This window comes from Erigeron canadensis, chromosome 1 (assembly GCF_010389155.1).
Source record: "Erigeron canadensis isolate Cc75 chromosome 1, C_canadensis_v1, whole genome shotgun sequence".
NCBI classification, from domain to species: domain Eukaryota; kingdom Viridiplantae; phylum Streptophyta; class Magnoliopsida; order Asterales; family Asteraceae; genus Erigeron; species Erigeron canadensis.
In genome coordinates, this window is record NC_057761.1 from 38,788,206 (window position 1) to 38,805,395 (window position 17,190).

Below are 17,190 nucleotides of genomic sequence, written 5' to 3' on the forward strand. Positions count from 1 at the left end.
GGTCAGTGACGAAGCTAGAAATTTTTGAGTGGGGGGTCGGAATCTAATTTTTTTTTCTAATGCTATTTCACAATTAAAATAGGGAGTCGAAACAGTATATATCGAAATTTTTCTACACGAAAATAATATACCCTTACATTCCAAAAAAAAATTTCGGGGGTCAGGCGCCCCTCCCGGCCCCTATGTAGCTACGCCCTTGATTATGGTTATAACTTTTTTTTCCATTCCCGTATATATTTTCAGTTTCGTTCATATATATGATATATAGTCAATGCTAAAATACTTTATTCCATCGTGTTCAATTATTATTGCATTATTTGATTCACTATTTTTCATATCAATTTTTTATGTGTAAGAATAAAACAAACTTGCAATTATTCCTTTTAGTAAACATTATTGATTATTGATTAGCAAAGTTATCTTAAAATGCTCGGGTTGAACCTGGTTATTTAGCTAGTTATCCAATATTTGATTCACTCGAAAAGATATGTCTTCCAATATTGTTTTTCCCTTGCTACCACAATCTAATTAAGGCCAAAAATAAGCTAATTGAAGGTTATGTAAAATTAGTTAAACTTTATATAAAACTTGATACTAACACGAGATGATTCAATCACAAGTTCACAATATACCAAAATAGCCATATGATTGATAGATAAATACTAACAGAAATAGTTTATACATGAAATAAAATAGATTTAGAATAAACACAAAACTAATTTGAACAAACCCCTAAATGATTACATCTCAGGAGAGTATTGTGAGATAACGGTCAGAAAATAATTTAGGGAATGTTAAGATCCCTAGATGGATATGGTTGAGTATATAAAGAGCAGCAAGAAACAAGTCCAGTCCCTCAAGTATAGAAAACAGCATTCTAGTCCCTCAGCTTCAATCTTCTATTTCCTTGTAGCTTCAGCCCTCCATCTTCAAGTATTGACAAAATCCTCCCAATGCATACCTGCTACTCATCATAGAGAATAAGTGTCCACATTTAAGTTGCTAAAATAACATGTTAAAAAAAAAAGAGTTTGGAGTATACAAATGCAAGTAATTTGTATTGCAATCATTATAGATAACATTGTTTATATTAAGCACATAAAACTTTTGCAAAGACGATAACAATACATAATATACAAAACTATATATCAGGATAGATTGCTAATATGTCTATCCATTTTGCCTCTTTTTCTTAAATTCACATATTTATTTTTGGACCCATATTATGAAGATAAAATGAGATGGTAAATCCCACAATATGAATGCAGACAATTCTTAAGTGTGTAGAAGCACAAGAAGCAGACCTTTAGAGAGCTTGTAACATAACTTGAACACCATGCTTTGGACGTAATGTCACAATTTGAACGGGTGCATGGACATAGCTTGGGGAGTGAGTGAAGCTGTAACGTTGTAAGATCATTGAGAGGACAATTTTAGCTTCGTTTATAGCAAAACTGGAGCCTACACAGTTTCGGGGTCCATAGCCGAAAGGAAGGAATGCTCCTGGATTGTTTTTAGTTGCTTTAGCGACCCCTTCAGAAAATCTTTCTGGTTTGAAGAGATGGGCATCTTCTCCCCATATCTTTGGGTCTTGTTGGAGTGCAAACGCTGGTATTTGCACATTTATGTTTGCAGGAAGAACCAGATTACCAACTTTCATTTCCCTTGGAATTTTCCGGGTTATAGTAACTCCAGGAGGGTATAGTCTTAGTGTCTCGTTGATTATCATGCCCATCTGTATGATACGACTAACCACTGAGTTTACAAGATAAGATTAGAATATAAAGGAACTACAAATGAGAATGTTTGATCAATAAGCTTACTGTCTTGAGTCTTGTTATGCCTTCTGAAGATGGGTTTTGTTCACCAAATACTTCTTGCACCTCCTTCCGCGCTTTCTGTTGCCATTCAGTGTGAATTCCCAAAAGAAGAGTAGCCCATGAGAGTAAAAGAGAGATTGTAATATGGCCGACAGCATAGAAAGTTTTGCATTCATCAATTATATCCTGTATGGAAAGCTTGGAATTTTCACCCTTGTCATGATGGGCCTTCAAAAGTAACCCGAGATAATCACTTGTGGATTTGTCTTCATCTCCTGAAATGACGCTCTTCTGTCTGCTTCTTATCATCTGCATGATGATATCTTGAATTTCAGCATGCAGTTTATCAGATTCTACATCATCTTTATGCTTGAATACCTTCCTGCGAAGGTCAAAAAACATACTACAGTTTCACTTATTTAAACAACCCAAAGTACCTTTATACATTGGAAACACATATTAAATGAATTTACCTATAGACAGGAAGCCTAACTCTGTACAAATTTTTGGCAGCTAATAGGTTTAAAACCCCGAGCTTTTGGAATACTTGCTTCCCCTCTTCATAGCTACTGCCAAACGCCGTCCTAGAAATGACTTCTGATGTCAGTATTTTGAACTCTTCATAGACATCCATCTCTTTAACCCCAGTATCTTTCCACCGTTTAAGCATCATGTCAACACTTTCAATCATAGCCGGAGCCATATTCTACATCCAAATGAACATAATCAATTGCCCCCCTGATATTTCTCCTTTTGTTCCATAACAAGCCTTCTTTCCCATTTTCAGGAGCTAGACTTGTTATCCAGATCCAAAATCAATATAAATGTGCTTACATGTAAACTACAATTTTATTCGGGTCAGGTGCGCCTAATATTCATTTATTTGGCTACAATGGTACAGTAGAACTAATTACATGGGCTATTATCAGCATTAAAGATGCAACTTGCAGTGTTATCCGAGAGATGTTTCATAGTTGAATTGTATGTAATTTAGTATGATATTTGAAAAAAACTCAACTCCTTATGCTAGTAAAAATGGGACAATATCAACTTCAAAGGATCACCATGGATATACAATTATGAAACAAATGCACTGGTAAAAAAACATGCGCAACTCGTTGATCAAACAAAATAAGAGTTGAACTTGGTTTAAATCAAAGCTAAAATCCATGATAATCTATCTAACATGAACTTACTTTCAACCTTTCGGCATGAAAAGCTTGGTTTGCTAGTTTTCTCTGTATTGCCCACTTATCGCCTTTAGATGAAGTTAGACCCTGTCCAAAAATCTTCTTGAAAATAGGCCCCACGTCTTGTTTAGCCATCAATATATCACGGTCACTCATTATTTCCTTAAGGAGCTCCGGTTCTGTGACAACCAATGCAGGTTGAGGACCGAGCCAATACAAAAAATTCTTTCCTGCATTATCATCAAAACAACAGTTTCAAGTTTCAATCTATGAACATATCTCAAATGACAAAATCACTATTCGAGTTTAACACTAACCATATACACGAAACCACAAATCAAAGTGAGGTTGAATTCGCGGAAATGTGAAATGTGATATCTCCATGGGCAAACTCATGGATTCTTTTCTCATGTTGGAAATTTCCTTAGTGTTTCCATGGATGAAATCGTAACGAGGTCCATCTATTCCTTGTGATGTCATTACATACTTTATACGCATCGGAACCCACCAATATTTCCGAAAAAACTTGAACAGAGCTAACACGATCCAAAAGCATACTAGGCATATCAAAAGTCCTAAAATAGTCCCCATTTTCCTAATCCAGGATTCAAATCACGTGTGTCGATCCCTACTTACTTAGTTAACTAAACAATCAATGTGTCAAATTAAAAAGTAATTAAAATTAACAATTCATGTATCAAATTAATTAGTAGCAAACTTCATATACAAAATCAAAGTCATTAACCATAAATTAAGTACCAAAAAATAATACGTACATAGTTGCAGATTACCAAAAATTGCAACCTAAATTATATCATATCCTAGTTTTCAGGAGAAACATTTTTCTTTTTTGTTTTACAATATAAAGAAAAAGGATATTAAAAGGGAATCAAAGTTTAGAAATAAAACAGAACAGAACTTACTAAAGTATAGTGTAGTGTATGTGGAATGTGGACACCGGCGGGAAGCCAATCGGATATTCTAGAAACAAATTATGGATGACTGACAAATCAATTGACTTTCCAAAGAAATTTAAAAGCCTTTCAAAAGAAATTGAATGATAAAACATGAGGAGGACATGACAAACCAAAAACATCACATTCAGTGTACACCTGTTTTGTTTTCTTGGATAATATATGTACCTCAAACTACACGTGTATTTAGTGTTCTAGTCTTATCGTTTTGTACCAAACGGCCAAACCATTAAGTTTGATACGTGATAAATGGTCATTTTCCCTCCCTAAAATTTTTTTTAAAAAAAAAAACATTGCTATCAAAATAATAATCAACCTAATATATTTTTTTTTAAAATTAGATATAAAATCACCATTTATCTTTAATTAATTAAATTATGTCATCAGCTTTTTGTTTTAAAATATATACACTATATATGCTTTTAATTAATTATTTTTACATTAATCACTTGTAAAACTCGTCACCGTTTCCACCACTAATTGTCGTTTTGTCGTATTGTGTTGGTATCGTGCTAATTCAAGCTCTATTTATTGTAAAGGATTTTTCCTAAACGAATCCTTAAGGGATTTCGTTAAAATGCATTAATTAGTTATATACTTACCATAAAAATCAAAGATGAACTTTTAATATGAAAATATATAATTTTTTATGCATATTTAGTAAAACTCTAAAAGGTTTTGTTTAACATTTTGCTATTGTAAATCTATGTGAATAGCACATTCTCTATTCGGTTCTGGACATGTGTCCTACATTCATGTCAATATTTTATAAAAAGTTAAATAAAAAGCAAAATGCAAATGAGTCATTAGACTATCTCCAATGTTAGGCGTCCTTGAGCTGTCACATCATATCCTTACAAATCCTTATACATTCTTATAAATCCTTCAAATCCTATAATTAATAATTTTATCTCCAACCATACAAACATCCTTACATGTCCTTACATATTCTTACATATCCTTTTACCTCCAACTAAAAACAAAAATATATTAAGTAAAAACAAGTAAGGGCATCCTTCAAAAAATCCTTAAAACGACAAAGGATATCCAAGGGCACCTAAGGGCGCCTCCATTGGAGATAGCCTTGCTAAGGATGCCCTTAGGCGTCTTTGAGCTGCCACATCATATCCTTACAAATCCTTATACATCCTTACAAATCCTTCAAATCTTATAATTTTATCTCCAACCATACAAACATCCTTACATATCCTTTTACCTCTACTAAAAACAAAAATATATTAGGTAAGGACAAGTAAGGGTATGCCCTTAGGTAAGGGCATCCTTCAAAAAATCCTTAGTTTTGGACAAGCTTCAACGACAAAGGATATCTAAGGGTACCTAAGGGAGCCCAAAGACACTTCCATTGGAGATAGCCTTAGAATAGTTGTCAATATTCGGTTTGAATCCATCGCAGTCCGCAGAAGCCACTTTTTTTTTTTTACTTTACAAACTAGTTGGTTTTTATCATTTGGGCTAGAAGAATATTTTGGGTTCCTTCAACCTGGGTTTTTTTACCCCACAAAGTATTTGGTTTTTATCATTTTCCTTTATCTAGTTGGGTCTAGCATCTAACATTTTTTTTAGAGGTAATGATTAATTATTTTAATTCATAACGAGAAATGTTACTCGGGCGATGCCCCGGAAGACATTATATTTATTGTGTTTCGTACTATATAAAAATTATTACATGCTTTTAGAAATATTATTTAGCTCAAAACCTGAGTTGATATTGATTTTTTAATAGGTAAGCAATTATAAATTAGAAAAAAATCGACGATATAATTTTATAACAGATTAATATATTATATAAATTCTAAAAGATAATAAGCATGAAAGTAGAATATTTAAAATAAAAAAACAAATTAATAATAAAAACATAATTAAAGCTGATTTCTTAAATCATTGAAAATAAAAAGTGAAAAAAATCCATAATAATAAAACATCAACCGAAATAACATTGAAACTAATAAGTATAGTAATCAAAATTTTCGGAGATGGTTAGGTGTATATATCCAAAACATACACCCTACTGTTATGTGTATATATACTATGTGATAGTTCATTTGTACTAAGATGAGATAATTTTAAAAGTGTTAAAAACTTAAAAAATAATAATATGCAATTAAAATAAGTGATATTTTGTAAACAAATTGGAAGCAATTTAAAATATCAAAACATAATTTATCAAGCCCAAAATTAAGAATATAAGATGGGTCCAAAAGAAAATAAAGCGGCCCAAGAAAATAAAAATGGGCCCAAAGAAATAAAACGGCCCGTTACTATTTTTTGCACGCATTTCCGTAACTTTGTTTTTAATATATATATTAATATGACATGTAGATTTACAAATGGTAATATAACAAAAGAGATTAAGTAAAATTCACATATTACATTCATCTATATTTAGAAAGATTTTTATGCTAATATTTAAAAGATTTAATATTTTTCATTTTTAAATATAAACTAAGTCATTTTTTAAGAATATTGGATTCAATTTATTACATTTGATTTTTCTATTAGTATACAATATATATATATATATATATAGAGAGAGAGAGAGAAGGGGGGGAAGGGTTACTTGAGAACTCACAAATAAAAAAGAACGCGAGAACAATTCTGGACCACTCATTTTCTTATATTTTCTCTCTCTTCCATTAAATAAGAAAATTCACCCAAATCATTTAAAATGTTTTATCTCACAAACCATAAATCGTTAGAAGAAACAAAAAGCATGGGTAGTCTTAAAATTTCGTCCTCTTTCATTAGAGATCCAATTCGATATAATTTTGACAACTTTTTAATTTCGTTTTTTTTTCCCATCGCGTTTATCCTACACATGTGTAGGTTCATCCTACACATGTGTAAGATCATTGTTTTCACATGTAAATTAGTAAATAAACATATGCACACAACAATGAAGGTCAAGGGTGGAGCCCGTCAATCCATGGCAGAGCCATGGTAGCCAAGGACGGAGCCCGTCAGTCCATGGCGGAGAAATAGCGGCTAAGGGCGGAGCCCGTTAGGTAGATCACCCCTCACTGGTCACCCCCTATGACCTGTCACCCCCTATGACCTGTCACCCTCACTAGCTTTGGTTTATGAATATCCTTAAGGGCGAAGCCCGTTCCGAATCATAATTTTTGTTCAACCTACACATGTGTAAGTTCAACCTACACATGTGTAAGTTATGTGTAACTACCAAAAAGAAAACAAAAATTAAAAAGTCGTTAAAAGTGTATCAAATTGGATCTCTAATGAAAGAGGACGAAATTTGAAGACTACCCATGCTTTTTGTTTTGTCTAACAATTTACGGTTTATGAGTTAGAACATTTTGAATGATTTGGGTGAATTTTATTATTTAATTGAAGAGAGAGAAAGAGAAAAAAAATGTGTGGTCCAAAATGGTTCTTGGGTTTTTTTTTTTTTAGGAGTTCTCAAAATATATAGGGAAAGGTTATTTTGAGAACCTATAAAAAAGCAATAACTTTTAAGAACTCTTTTCCATCAATATTAATAAGGGTGAACTTGTACTTTTCTAATTAACTAACTAAATGATATAAATAAATCAAATACTTCCGTCGGTTAGAACAACAATTACGGTTTATGATCGGACGCGAGATTTCTTGCAACAATTCAATTTCATTTATATCACACATATAAAGATTATTTTATTTCAATGAACATGCATGCATCTTTTTAAACAAAACAAAACTGAGTTATGAAACAAACATTTTTTTAACAGCATGAAACAAACATTTATATTACTCATTTTGTATACATATGCACCAATTAATTTCATAATACATTTATTGGTAAAATACATTGTATATATATGCTCATATGAATTTTCATGCACATGTGATCACCAACTAATTTTATGAATTTTCTAATAAATTTTTTGCACAAAATATATGTACAAAACTTTTACATACATATGCTCATATGACTTTTCATACACATATAATCACCAACTAATCTTATAAAGTTTTTGTTTTTATTTTTCGTACAAAATGTATGTACAAATTTTTGCATACATATGCTCATATGACTCTTTATGCACATGTGACCATCAACTAATATTATGAAGGTTTTGCATACATGTGCTCATATGACTCTTCATGCACATGTGATCATCAACTAATCTTATGAAGTTTTCGTATATATTTTTTGCATACATGTGTTCATATGATTCTTCATGCTCATGTGATCACCAACTAATCTTATGAAGTTTCCGTATTAATTTTTTGCATACATATGCTCATATGACTCTCCATGCACATGTGATCACCAACTAATGTTATGAAGTTTTTATATAAATTTTTTGCAACCAACTAATTTTGTTGTTTTTGTATAAAATATTTGCACAAAATCTATTTCTAGAGTTTTTACATATATATATATATGCTCATAAAGTTTTTTAGAAAAAATTGAGGCAATTGAAAATGTTGCTTGAAACTTGAAAAATTAGTTTCAACAACCACTCGACCACAATGCATTTCAACAAAATTGATGGATGATTTAATTAATTGCAATTTGCAACAGGTTTAATTGGACCAACAATTATTTATTCTATGGGATTGAAAAAAAATATAATTTGTGAATGCACTTATCGCTTAATTGTCACAACCACCATTACGGTTTCGTAGGATGCATCGTTAATATTTAAGTAAAATTAGTAAAATCCATATAAATATTGACGGTTTCTAAAAGATAATAATCCTAAATTCCTTGATTGTCCTTTAATCTTTTAAACGGTGTAATTATGCTACTTAATTACCATATTGCCATTGTTATTTATATCCATTGATTAAATATTGAATGGTTAAGATTAAATCAAAAAGGTTTTCAAGAGTTCTTATTTTTTTTTGGGTTCTTAATCTAACTTTTCACTATATATATATATATATATATATATATAGGGTAACACTCCGGTAAGAACACTCTTAAAATAAGAACGGTGAGAACACCTTAAAAACATCATTTTGATGCATTAAAAGTTCATAAAACTAACATAGTGCATAACTAATTATCATTATTTAAGTGTTTAACAACACATTCATCCGTCAAAATCGAAATAATCATGTTTTTTGTTTTGTGCATCCATCTTGAATGCATATTCATCAAAATGATGCATTCAACAAAAAACGTGGTTTTTTCGATTTTGATGAATCAATGTGTTGTTAAACACTTAAATAATGATAATTAGTTATGCACTATGTCAGTTTTATGGACTTTTAATGCATCAAAATGATGATTTTAAGGTGTTCTCACCGTTCTTATTTTAAATCTGTTCTTATTTGATTGTCCCCCTATATATATATATATATATATATCATTGTTATATATCATTTGATTTACTGTAACTATTCTTTAAACTTGTTTTTATTCGTATTTTCATACAAGAACTTTTATAAACAACTAGCATCGGGGTCCTTTCATGGTCATAAAGAAATCGCCTTGGTAGCATTGTCTAACTACCCTCGTTAAATAATAATTGAATGTCTCATTTTCCTCTTTCTTCTTTCTCGTCTGGTAGCATATCAATAACAAGCGTGAAAACAATAAAAACGATAATTGAAGCCGTGAAAATGAGTTCAAACTTACTATCTACTTTTATCACATTCATTTACAGTTACATATACATAACGTACAACCCAGCTATTACTATCCTTGAGTTATAACTAGAAATGCATATGCTACAAATTCTATCTTAACTAACACACCAAATATCTGGATAGTTATTCACCTACACATCTGTATGATTTACATTACATCAACAATTATTGACCCATATATCAAAAGCTTTTTGTCATCAAGTGTATAACGAAAGCCTCATATTCTTTTGAATAATGATAAATCAACCTAATTGATGTGTTTAAAGACGTGTCTAATTGTAAGATGATGACATGTGGAAAAATCAGGAGGCAAGATTAGTAAAGAGAATTAGTGGAATCCACATGTCAAATTCTTAAAGTTTTAGACATATCTTTAAACACACCAATTAAGTTGATTAATCATTTTCCTATTCTTTTTATAATTCATATTAGAGCACCTTCAATATATGAAATGTATATATGGAATTGAAGCTACATACAGACTATAATAGAAGTTAAAATATCACTTTATTTCTTAAGCACATATAATATATATAAATAAATATGAAATGCAAACCAACCAAGATTTAACATGAACCATATAAAGTTAAGACATATATGTATCACAAACACTAAGCCTAATGTAGAGTTAATGCCCAAGATAGTGTGTTTGGAAAAAATAATTAGCAAAATGGTGTACTTTTAATAATATTTGCTAAAATGGTGTTTTTTAAAAAATTATTAACCATAATGGTGTTTTTGTAAGTTTTATATTATTTTACTTAGAAGTTAAATTTTGCTTATTTTACCATCTTTACTAGACCATTAAAACTTAAAAGCTTGAAACCAATTTTTTAAAGTAGTTATTGGACCCTCCTTGCAAAAACATATGTTAGGAACTTTTTACAATTTTTATTTAAAAACCTCCTTGAAATATTGATTTAATTTCTGTAATGAAATAGACATATAAAATAAAACCTAACTTACTTTTCTTCTATTCAAATTTAATTTACAAATCAAACAGAAGTTACGTTGCATTCTTTAACTTGTTTTTTTTAATATATGGAAAAATTCATAAAAAATAACCTTTTTACACTAAATTTTTATTAAATGGAACTTATTTAGTTTTCATCTGGAACCTATTAAGAATTTTTGGTAAAAATATTGATTTTTATGGATTTTTCCCTTTATTATATATTTACCTGAATATTTTTTGGTAGAATGTTGTAATCTGAGATTACTACTTATCTATAGAACTAAAAAGAGAATGATACATTAATTTGTATCGTATTTTAGATTTTACTTTTTTACGTTGATCGATTATCGTTACATCACGAAATATTAAAATTTATTTCTATGATAAGTTCTTAAATATCTATATCTATACTCCTTTATAAAGCATTTTAAGATTTTATTTATGGTATGTCTTAAAAAATTAAGCATATTTTTTTTCCAAAAAAGCCCCTTCCACCACATTTATGGTTCCAAAAATGTCTCTCCATATACTACAACACTAAATTACCATATCTACCCATATAACAAATTGTCACTCTTAAAACAAAATTCCGCCGCAACGCGCGGGTCATATGCTCGTATTGGTTAAATATTAGTTTGGTTTCAAGCTTTTAAATTTTAATGGTCTATTAAAGATGATAAACTTAGTAAAATCTAGTTTTTTTTAGGCAAAATAATCAAAAATTTACAAAAACACCATTCTGATAAATAATTTTTAGAAAAACACCATTTTTGTAAATATTTTTTAAAACACACCATTTTGGTAATTACTTTTTTCAAATACACCATTTTAGGCATTAACTCCCTAATGTATCACTATCACACTTTCAAAATATATGCTTAATTAAGTTATTGCCAATATATCTCTATCATATATATGTTCGATTCCCGTGTTCTGTTGTTCAATTGTGGGTACCATTTGAATGTTAATGAACAGATATATCGAAGGCTTAAATATATGTCTATATATTACAGAGGTTGAATCATTATCTTGACACCGAACTTTGGTTGAAGCATCACCTCTTGAACTGGTGAATGAACATAGTTTGGGGACTGAGCAAATCTGTAACGGCGTAAGATCATAGAGAGAGTGATTTTAGCTTCATTCATTACAAAATTTGAGCCCACACAATATCGAGGTCCATAACCAAAAGGAAGGAAAGCTCCTGGATTGTTGTTGGTTGCTTTAGAAATCCCTTCCGAGAATCTTTCTGGTTTAAAGAGATGTGCATCTTCTCCCCATATTTTCGGGTCATGGTGAAGTGCTAATACGGGTATATGCAATTTTATGTTAGCAGGAAGAACATAATTTCCAACTTTTGTTTGCCTCCAAACTTTTCGGTGTACAAACACTCCAGGAGGGTATAGTCTTAGAGTCTCATTGATTATCATCCCCATCTGTATAACATGAAGAATTAATGTCAAAGTAGTTTTAAATAAAACTTACAAAATCATTTTAAAAAAAATAAAAGTTGAAAATGTAATGATCGATTAATTAGATGAATAACTAAGCTTACTATCTTGAGTTTTGATATCCCTTCTGAAGTTAGGTTTTGTTGATCATCACCAAATACCTCCTGTACCTCGTCTCGTGCTTTTTCTTGCCAATCCGTGTGGACTCCAAGAAGAAGAGTAGCCCACGAGAGCAAAAGAGTGGTCGTTTGATGGGCCGCAAAGTGAATAGTTTTGCAGTCATCAATAATATCTTGTATGGAAAGCTTGTAACTACTTCCATCCATTTCATCATGATATGCCTTTAAAAGTAGTCCAAGATAATCATCACTTGATTTGTCTTCCTCTCCTGAAACTAATGTTTTCTCTTTACTTGTTATAATCTGCATTATTTGATCTCGAATGGTAGCTTCCATTTTGTCAGATTCCACATCTTCTTTACTTTTGAATACCTTGCTGATAAATATATGAAAATATATAATATATGATCATTTCAAGGAGTCATGTATGTATATCCTTTAATAAGAAAAAAGATGTATTAACTAATTAACTTTACCCCAAACCAGGAAGTTGGGTTTTGTAAAAGTTTTTGCCAACTAATACGAATAAGTCTCTGAGCAATTGGAAAACTTGCTTTCCCTCTTCATAGCTGCTACCAAAGGCGGTCCTAGAAATGACGTCTGATGACAATATTCTAAACTCGTCAAGGACATCCACCTCTTTGTCGCCGGCATCTTGCCATCGTTTAAGCATAATGGCAACACTTTCTATCATTACCGGAACCATGTTCTGTAGCAAAACAAACAAGAAAGAAGACTTAATTTGTTTTCCGGGTAACTTTTTTCACTTTCTTTAAATAAACTAGGAGATAATTAAATCTAGTTTTTACTCATTGCTAAACCCCTGATTAATTTTTAACAGATTATATGAACTTACTTTCAACCTTTCAGCATGGAAAGCATGATTTGCTATTTTTCGTTGATTAGCCCACTTGTCACCTTCAGATAAAACTATACCTCCTCCTCCAATTATCTTCAAAGAAATAGGATCTATATCTAGTATCCCCATCGAAATCTCTCGGTTACTCATACATTCCTTGAGGAACTCTGGTTCTGTGACAACTAATTCGGCTTGAGGACCAACCCAATAAACAAAATTCTTTCCTGCATCAAAATAAACACTTAAAACACTTATATGACATATGTAGTATATATATATATAACACCAACCATATAATTGGAACCAAGAATCGAAATGAGGTTGAATCCGTGGAAATATGTGATGTGATATATCCATAGGCAAGTTCATCGACCTGCTTCTCATGATAGAAATCTCATTTTTATTTCCATGTATGAAGCTATGAGGAGGGCCCCTTATTCCTTGCGATCTCATCACATAGGCTATGCGCATTGGAACCCACCAAAACTTATGAAAAAATTTCATCAGAGAAAATATAACTATTGAGCTTAGCATTATTCCTATCATCAAAATTCCCAAAGATATCACCATTTTGGCCAAGTGTGTGAGTATGGAAATATAAACTATGATGAGCTCTATATATGAAACTCTCAAATTTTGGATTAAATTATCTATACTATCTTATAAAGCATTTTGCCATTTTTTAAATTCTCAAAAGATGATTTGAAGTACTTAAATTACTCTTCTTCTTTATTCAGTAATTTAAACATCTCTACCTAATATACCTATAATACCCTTAAATGTCAACCACTCATTTTTTCTCTCTCTTTCATAAATCATTTTATTCCTCTAATTTATTCAAAATCTTTTATCTCAAGAACCGTATATAGATAAATTATAAAAATTGTATGGGTGTTCTTAAAATTTCATGTTCTTTCATTAGAGATGTCATTCGATATACTTTCGACGAATTTTTAAATTCGAGTACGGAGCCCGTACAGTTAAAGCATTTGGCTATTACACTCTATGACTTATCACCTTCTATGACCTATCACCCCCACCATCTCACCGCCACATTGCGCGGGTACTATTGCTCGTAACCTTAAATTAGTCTTGTGCAAACCATATATATATATATACATTGATTAATTGGTTTATTAATTACGTACAAAGTTGAATCATCACAGAAAATAGATACTTAATCGATCATCCAGAGTTTGTTTGCGTTCATATACTTCTACAAGGAGGAGAATCTTACTATTATTAGATTGCATGACGCGTATGTAACTATCCAGAGTCTTTATAATGGTAACCTTATCCTGATGCATTCCAGATATACATAAACATGTATAAATGAAGTACCTTGAAAAGACAGAACAACAAACGCGGGTTGTGCATCAATATATAATTAAACGCGTGTCTAAATCCTGTGCGATAAGAAGAAAGAGCCAAATTTCTTATACTCTGGTTATGCCTAGCCTTTTGTTTTCATGTGTAACTTTCATGTGACATGGTTTTGTTTTGTAATCGCAGCCTTCATGTGATAATTGTTTTCATTTTGGTTGTTAATGTTTGCTTGTAACTAGCCAAAATCTCTTACAACATCCTGATAAGTTTGGCAAGGTCGGACCTTAACCACATTACTTGTTTTCAAACCCCGGATTTAGTACTTTTACAAATTACTTGTTTGACTCTCCTGCAATGTTTTTGTACCGGCCGGACCAACCGATCGGACCGCGGGTTGGACCGGTAATTTTAGAATTCCGGTTCAATACCTAACGGTCGTATGCCTGACTTTGAACCGCTCGAACCGGCTGGTCCAACCGGAACCAAACCAAACCGCTGATGAACCGGTCAACTCTTGGTCAAACCCCCCTTTTTCAATGTGTGAAATCGTGAAACTATGTTTTTGAAAGCGTGAGTATGATCGTGACTACATGGGTGTTGAATTAAGGTTTTGAGAGATGACAAGTGAGTTGACTAAGTTTTTAAATATGGGTCGATTTGTAAGATAGAATTCGATTAGTTTTCTTTTTTTAGCAGATCCTTGATTGATGTTTTGTTGTTAGATGGGATCTTTTGTAAATCATGAGAATCTTTAATCGAGAGCTTTAAGGATATTTAGGACTTGTTGATTTTTTTTTTTTTTTTAATGGTTTGTGTTTGGTTTTCAAGGTGGAAGGCAGAGGCGGAACATTAGAAGGATTAAAAAGGGTTGATATCCCCTAAAAAAAATTTTTAAGTGTTTTTACCCCTCTATATCTATATCCTGTATCTATAATCCGTATAAAAGTTTTTGTTTACCCCTGTAATATCATTCAAGTTTCGTTACTGTTACTGGTGGAAGGAATGTGACACAGATACAAGGGAAGGGGGGATAAAGGCTTTTCTATTTTGTTTTTTGTTTTTTTATTGTTTTTTAAAGGTTGAGATGAAAAGAGATCAAATGTCTGTCCAAATCCTTGATATGAGTGAATGAGGTACAGGCTATGATGTTTTTTTAGTTTATAAACATCTTTATTTATTTTATAATTCTATTTGTTTTTGTGTATTTGGTGTGTCTTCTTAGGCCGTTCCTTATAGGGCTTCTAGCCACGTCCCACGCGCGTCCGACACAGTGAAACACCAAGATACTAGTAGCACCACCTGCGTCTGGTTGTCGTCTGGTTAGTTGCTTCCGAATTTAGACGCGGCAAAGGAGAAGAAAGTGGGGGCCCAAGTTGATGGTTTCCGTTGCAAATTAAAAAAAAAACATTTTTTTTAATCCTAAAACAAAAAAAACGAGTTGCAGGTGTGTTGTGTGTGATATATATATATATATATACACATATACATATGAAGAAGAAGGATAATAAGACAAAAAAAAATGTAATCTAACTTTTGAGCCCTGAAGTTTAAGCTATTTACAAAATAGTTATTATAATTTTAAACTTCTACTTTTTAGACCTTAAATTTCTATATAGATTTTGTTGAAATTGTATAATATTTGTTATCATTATTAAAAAGAGTTTAATTTAATGTGTTTTTTTAATTTTGTGAAAATAAAATGATATAATAAAATAATGAATGAATAGTGTAAGAAGTGGGTTAGAAGTGGGGTTATTAGAAGGGGTGTGTCTCGGTGTGTATAGAAGAGATGAATAGTGTTAGAAATGGGTTAGAAGTGGATAAAGTAGTATCCTATAAGGAGAGGCGTTAGGCCGGTCCTTATACCCGCGTCAGACGCACACTCGGAGGAGGACGATATTAGCACGTCTGCGTCGACCCCTGCGTCCTTGCCGTTTGTTCTAACTTTGAACGCGCGTTTTGGTTGGTTTGTGGGGTCCAAGTCGACGATGAACGGTGCAAAACTAAATAAAAAAAACATTTTTCTTTTTATTTTTTCTTTTCACTTATTATATTATATATATATATATACACTATATATATATATATGGGCTGTTACAATTTTTTACATACATAAACGAATAAAATGAGTTTAGGCAAGGCGGCAGTACATAAGTTGCAGGTGATGTGGGTATGGGAAATGAAAAAGACAACACTGATTCCTATTATTATATTTAGAGTGAATTTCATATTTATCCTCATTATACCATGTGAATATCAAATATACCCATCTCACATTAAAAATATCAAATTTACCCCACATTAATATTAAAATATCAAATATCCCCAAACCATTAATTTAATAACATTTATACATAAAAAATTTTCAATGATAATTATTTTTTAATCATATAATGACTACAATACCCTACTTGAAACAACGATAATGCATCTGCAACATTCTCTTACATATATCAAAGAATTTTAAAATGTGTAACTATTGAAATGCCATATACGAGTATTTAACAAAAAGACTTCTCGATAAATTACTCCATGTGATTAATAAAACACTTCTTGTTCTTATTAGTCTGATCATGGAATCTACACGGCTGCATCCAAACTTTTATAAACTAAATATGCATTATAAAATACTAAATTAACTATCTTGTACGTTCTTAGCAGATTATGTTTTTGACAAAACACAGTAGGTCACTGACTACGTAATGGGTAATTTCAAACCTTATGAATCATCTAAAGTCTAAACATTGAGAAAAATAAACAAACAAAAAAAAAGAAATAATTAACAAAACAATAATGGAGAGCGTTATCATAACAATTTTGATTCATAAAAGCATGTTATGAAAATGAAAATAAACAGGATTTTAACAATTTTAAAGGACA

At 31.3% G+C, this 17,190-nt stretch overlaps 2 protein-coding genes across 4 annotated transcripts; both read right to left on the minus strand.

Annotated features, from left to right (window-relative positions):
* Window positions 1-629: 629 nt before the first annotated feature.
* LOC122578270 (cytochrome P450 CYP749A22-like) lies at window positions 630-4,064 on the minus strand. 3 transcript variants are annotated; one of them, XM_043750200.1, is made up of 7 exons: window positions 3,934-4,060; window positions 3,328-3,654; window positions 3,017-3,240; window positions 2,294-2,526; window positions 1,824-2,202; window positions 1,305-1,735; window positions 630-961 (listed from the first exon to the last, which is right to left on the minus strand). In XM_043750200.1, the coding sequence occupies exons 2-6, from the start codon at window positions 3,599-3,601 to the stop codon at window positions 1,307-1,309; spliced, it is 1,539 nt and encodes a 512-aa protein (XP_043606135.1). In that variant the 5' UTR covers window positions 3,602-3,654; window positions 3,934-4,060; the 3' UTR covers window positions 630-961; window positions 1,305-1,306. The 3 variants fall into 3 exon arrangements, with proteins under 3 accessions (XP_043606135.1, XP_043606143.1, XP_043606130.1); XM_043750208.1 differs by having other exon boundaries at window positions 630-964; window positions 3,328-4,064; XM_043750195.1 differs by having other exon boundaries at window positions 3,328-4,060.
* Window positions 4,065-11,533: 7,469 nt separating this feature from the next.
* LOC122586175 (cytochrome P450 CYP749A22-like) lies at window positions 11,534-13,554 on the minus strand. The gene is made up of 5 exons (XM_043758281.1): window positions 13,275-13,554; window positions 12,982-13,208; window positions 12,602-12,834; window positions 12,111-12,501; window positions 11,534-11,991 (listed from the first exon to the last, which is right to left on the minus strand). The coding sequence occupies exons 1-5, from the start codon at window positions 13,552-13,554 to the stop codon at window positions 11,563-11,565; spliced, it is 1,560 nt and encodes a 519-aa protein (XP_043614216.1). The 3' UTR covers window positions 11,534-11,562.
* Window positions 13,555-17,190: the final 3,636 nt, after the last annotated feature.

Excerpts from the sequence above, each read along its gene's own strand:
- LOC122578270 (XM_043750208.1), bottom strand. The coding sequence starts at position 3,601 with ATGGGGACTATTTTAGGACTTTTGATATGCCTAGTATGCTTTTGGATC. Across the intron at positions 3,241-3,327 it reads TTTGTGGTTTCGTGTATATG|GAAAGAATTTTTTGTATTGG; the intron begins GTTAGTGTTAAA and ends ATGATAATGCAG. Across the intron at positions 2,203-2,293 it reads GTTAGGCTTCCTGTCTATAG|GAAGGTATTCAAGCATAAAG; the intron begins GTAAATTCATTT and ends TGACCTTCGCAG.
- LOC122586175 (XM_043758281.1), bottom strand. The coding sequence starts at position 13,554 with ATGGTGATATCTTTGGGAATTTTGATGATAGGAATAATGCTAAGCTCA. Across the intron at positions 13,209-13,274 it reads TTCTTGGTTCCAATTATATG|GAAAGAATTTTGTTTATTGG; the intron begins GTTGGTGTTATA and ends ATTTTGATGCAG. Across the intron at positions 12,835-12,981 it reads TCCATGCTGAAAGGTTGAAA|AACATGGTTCCGGTAATGAT; the intron begins GTAAGTTCATAT and ends GTTTTGCTACAG.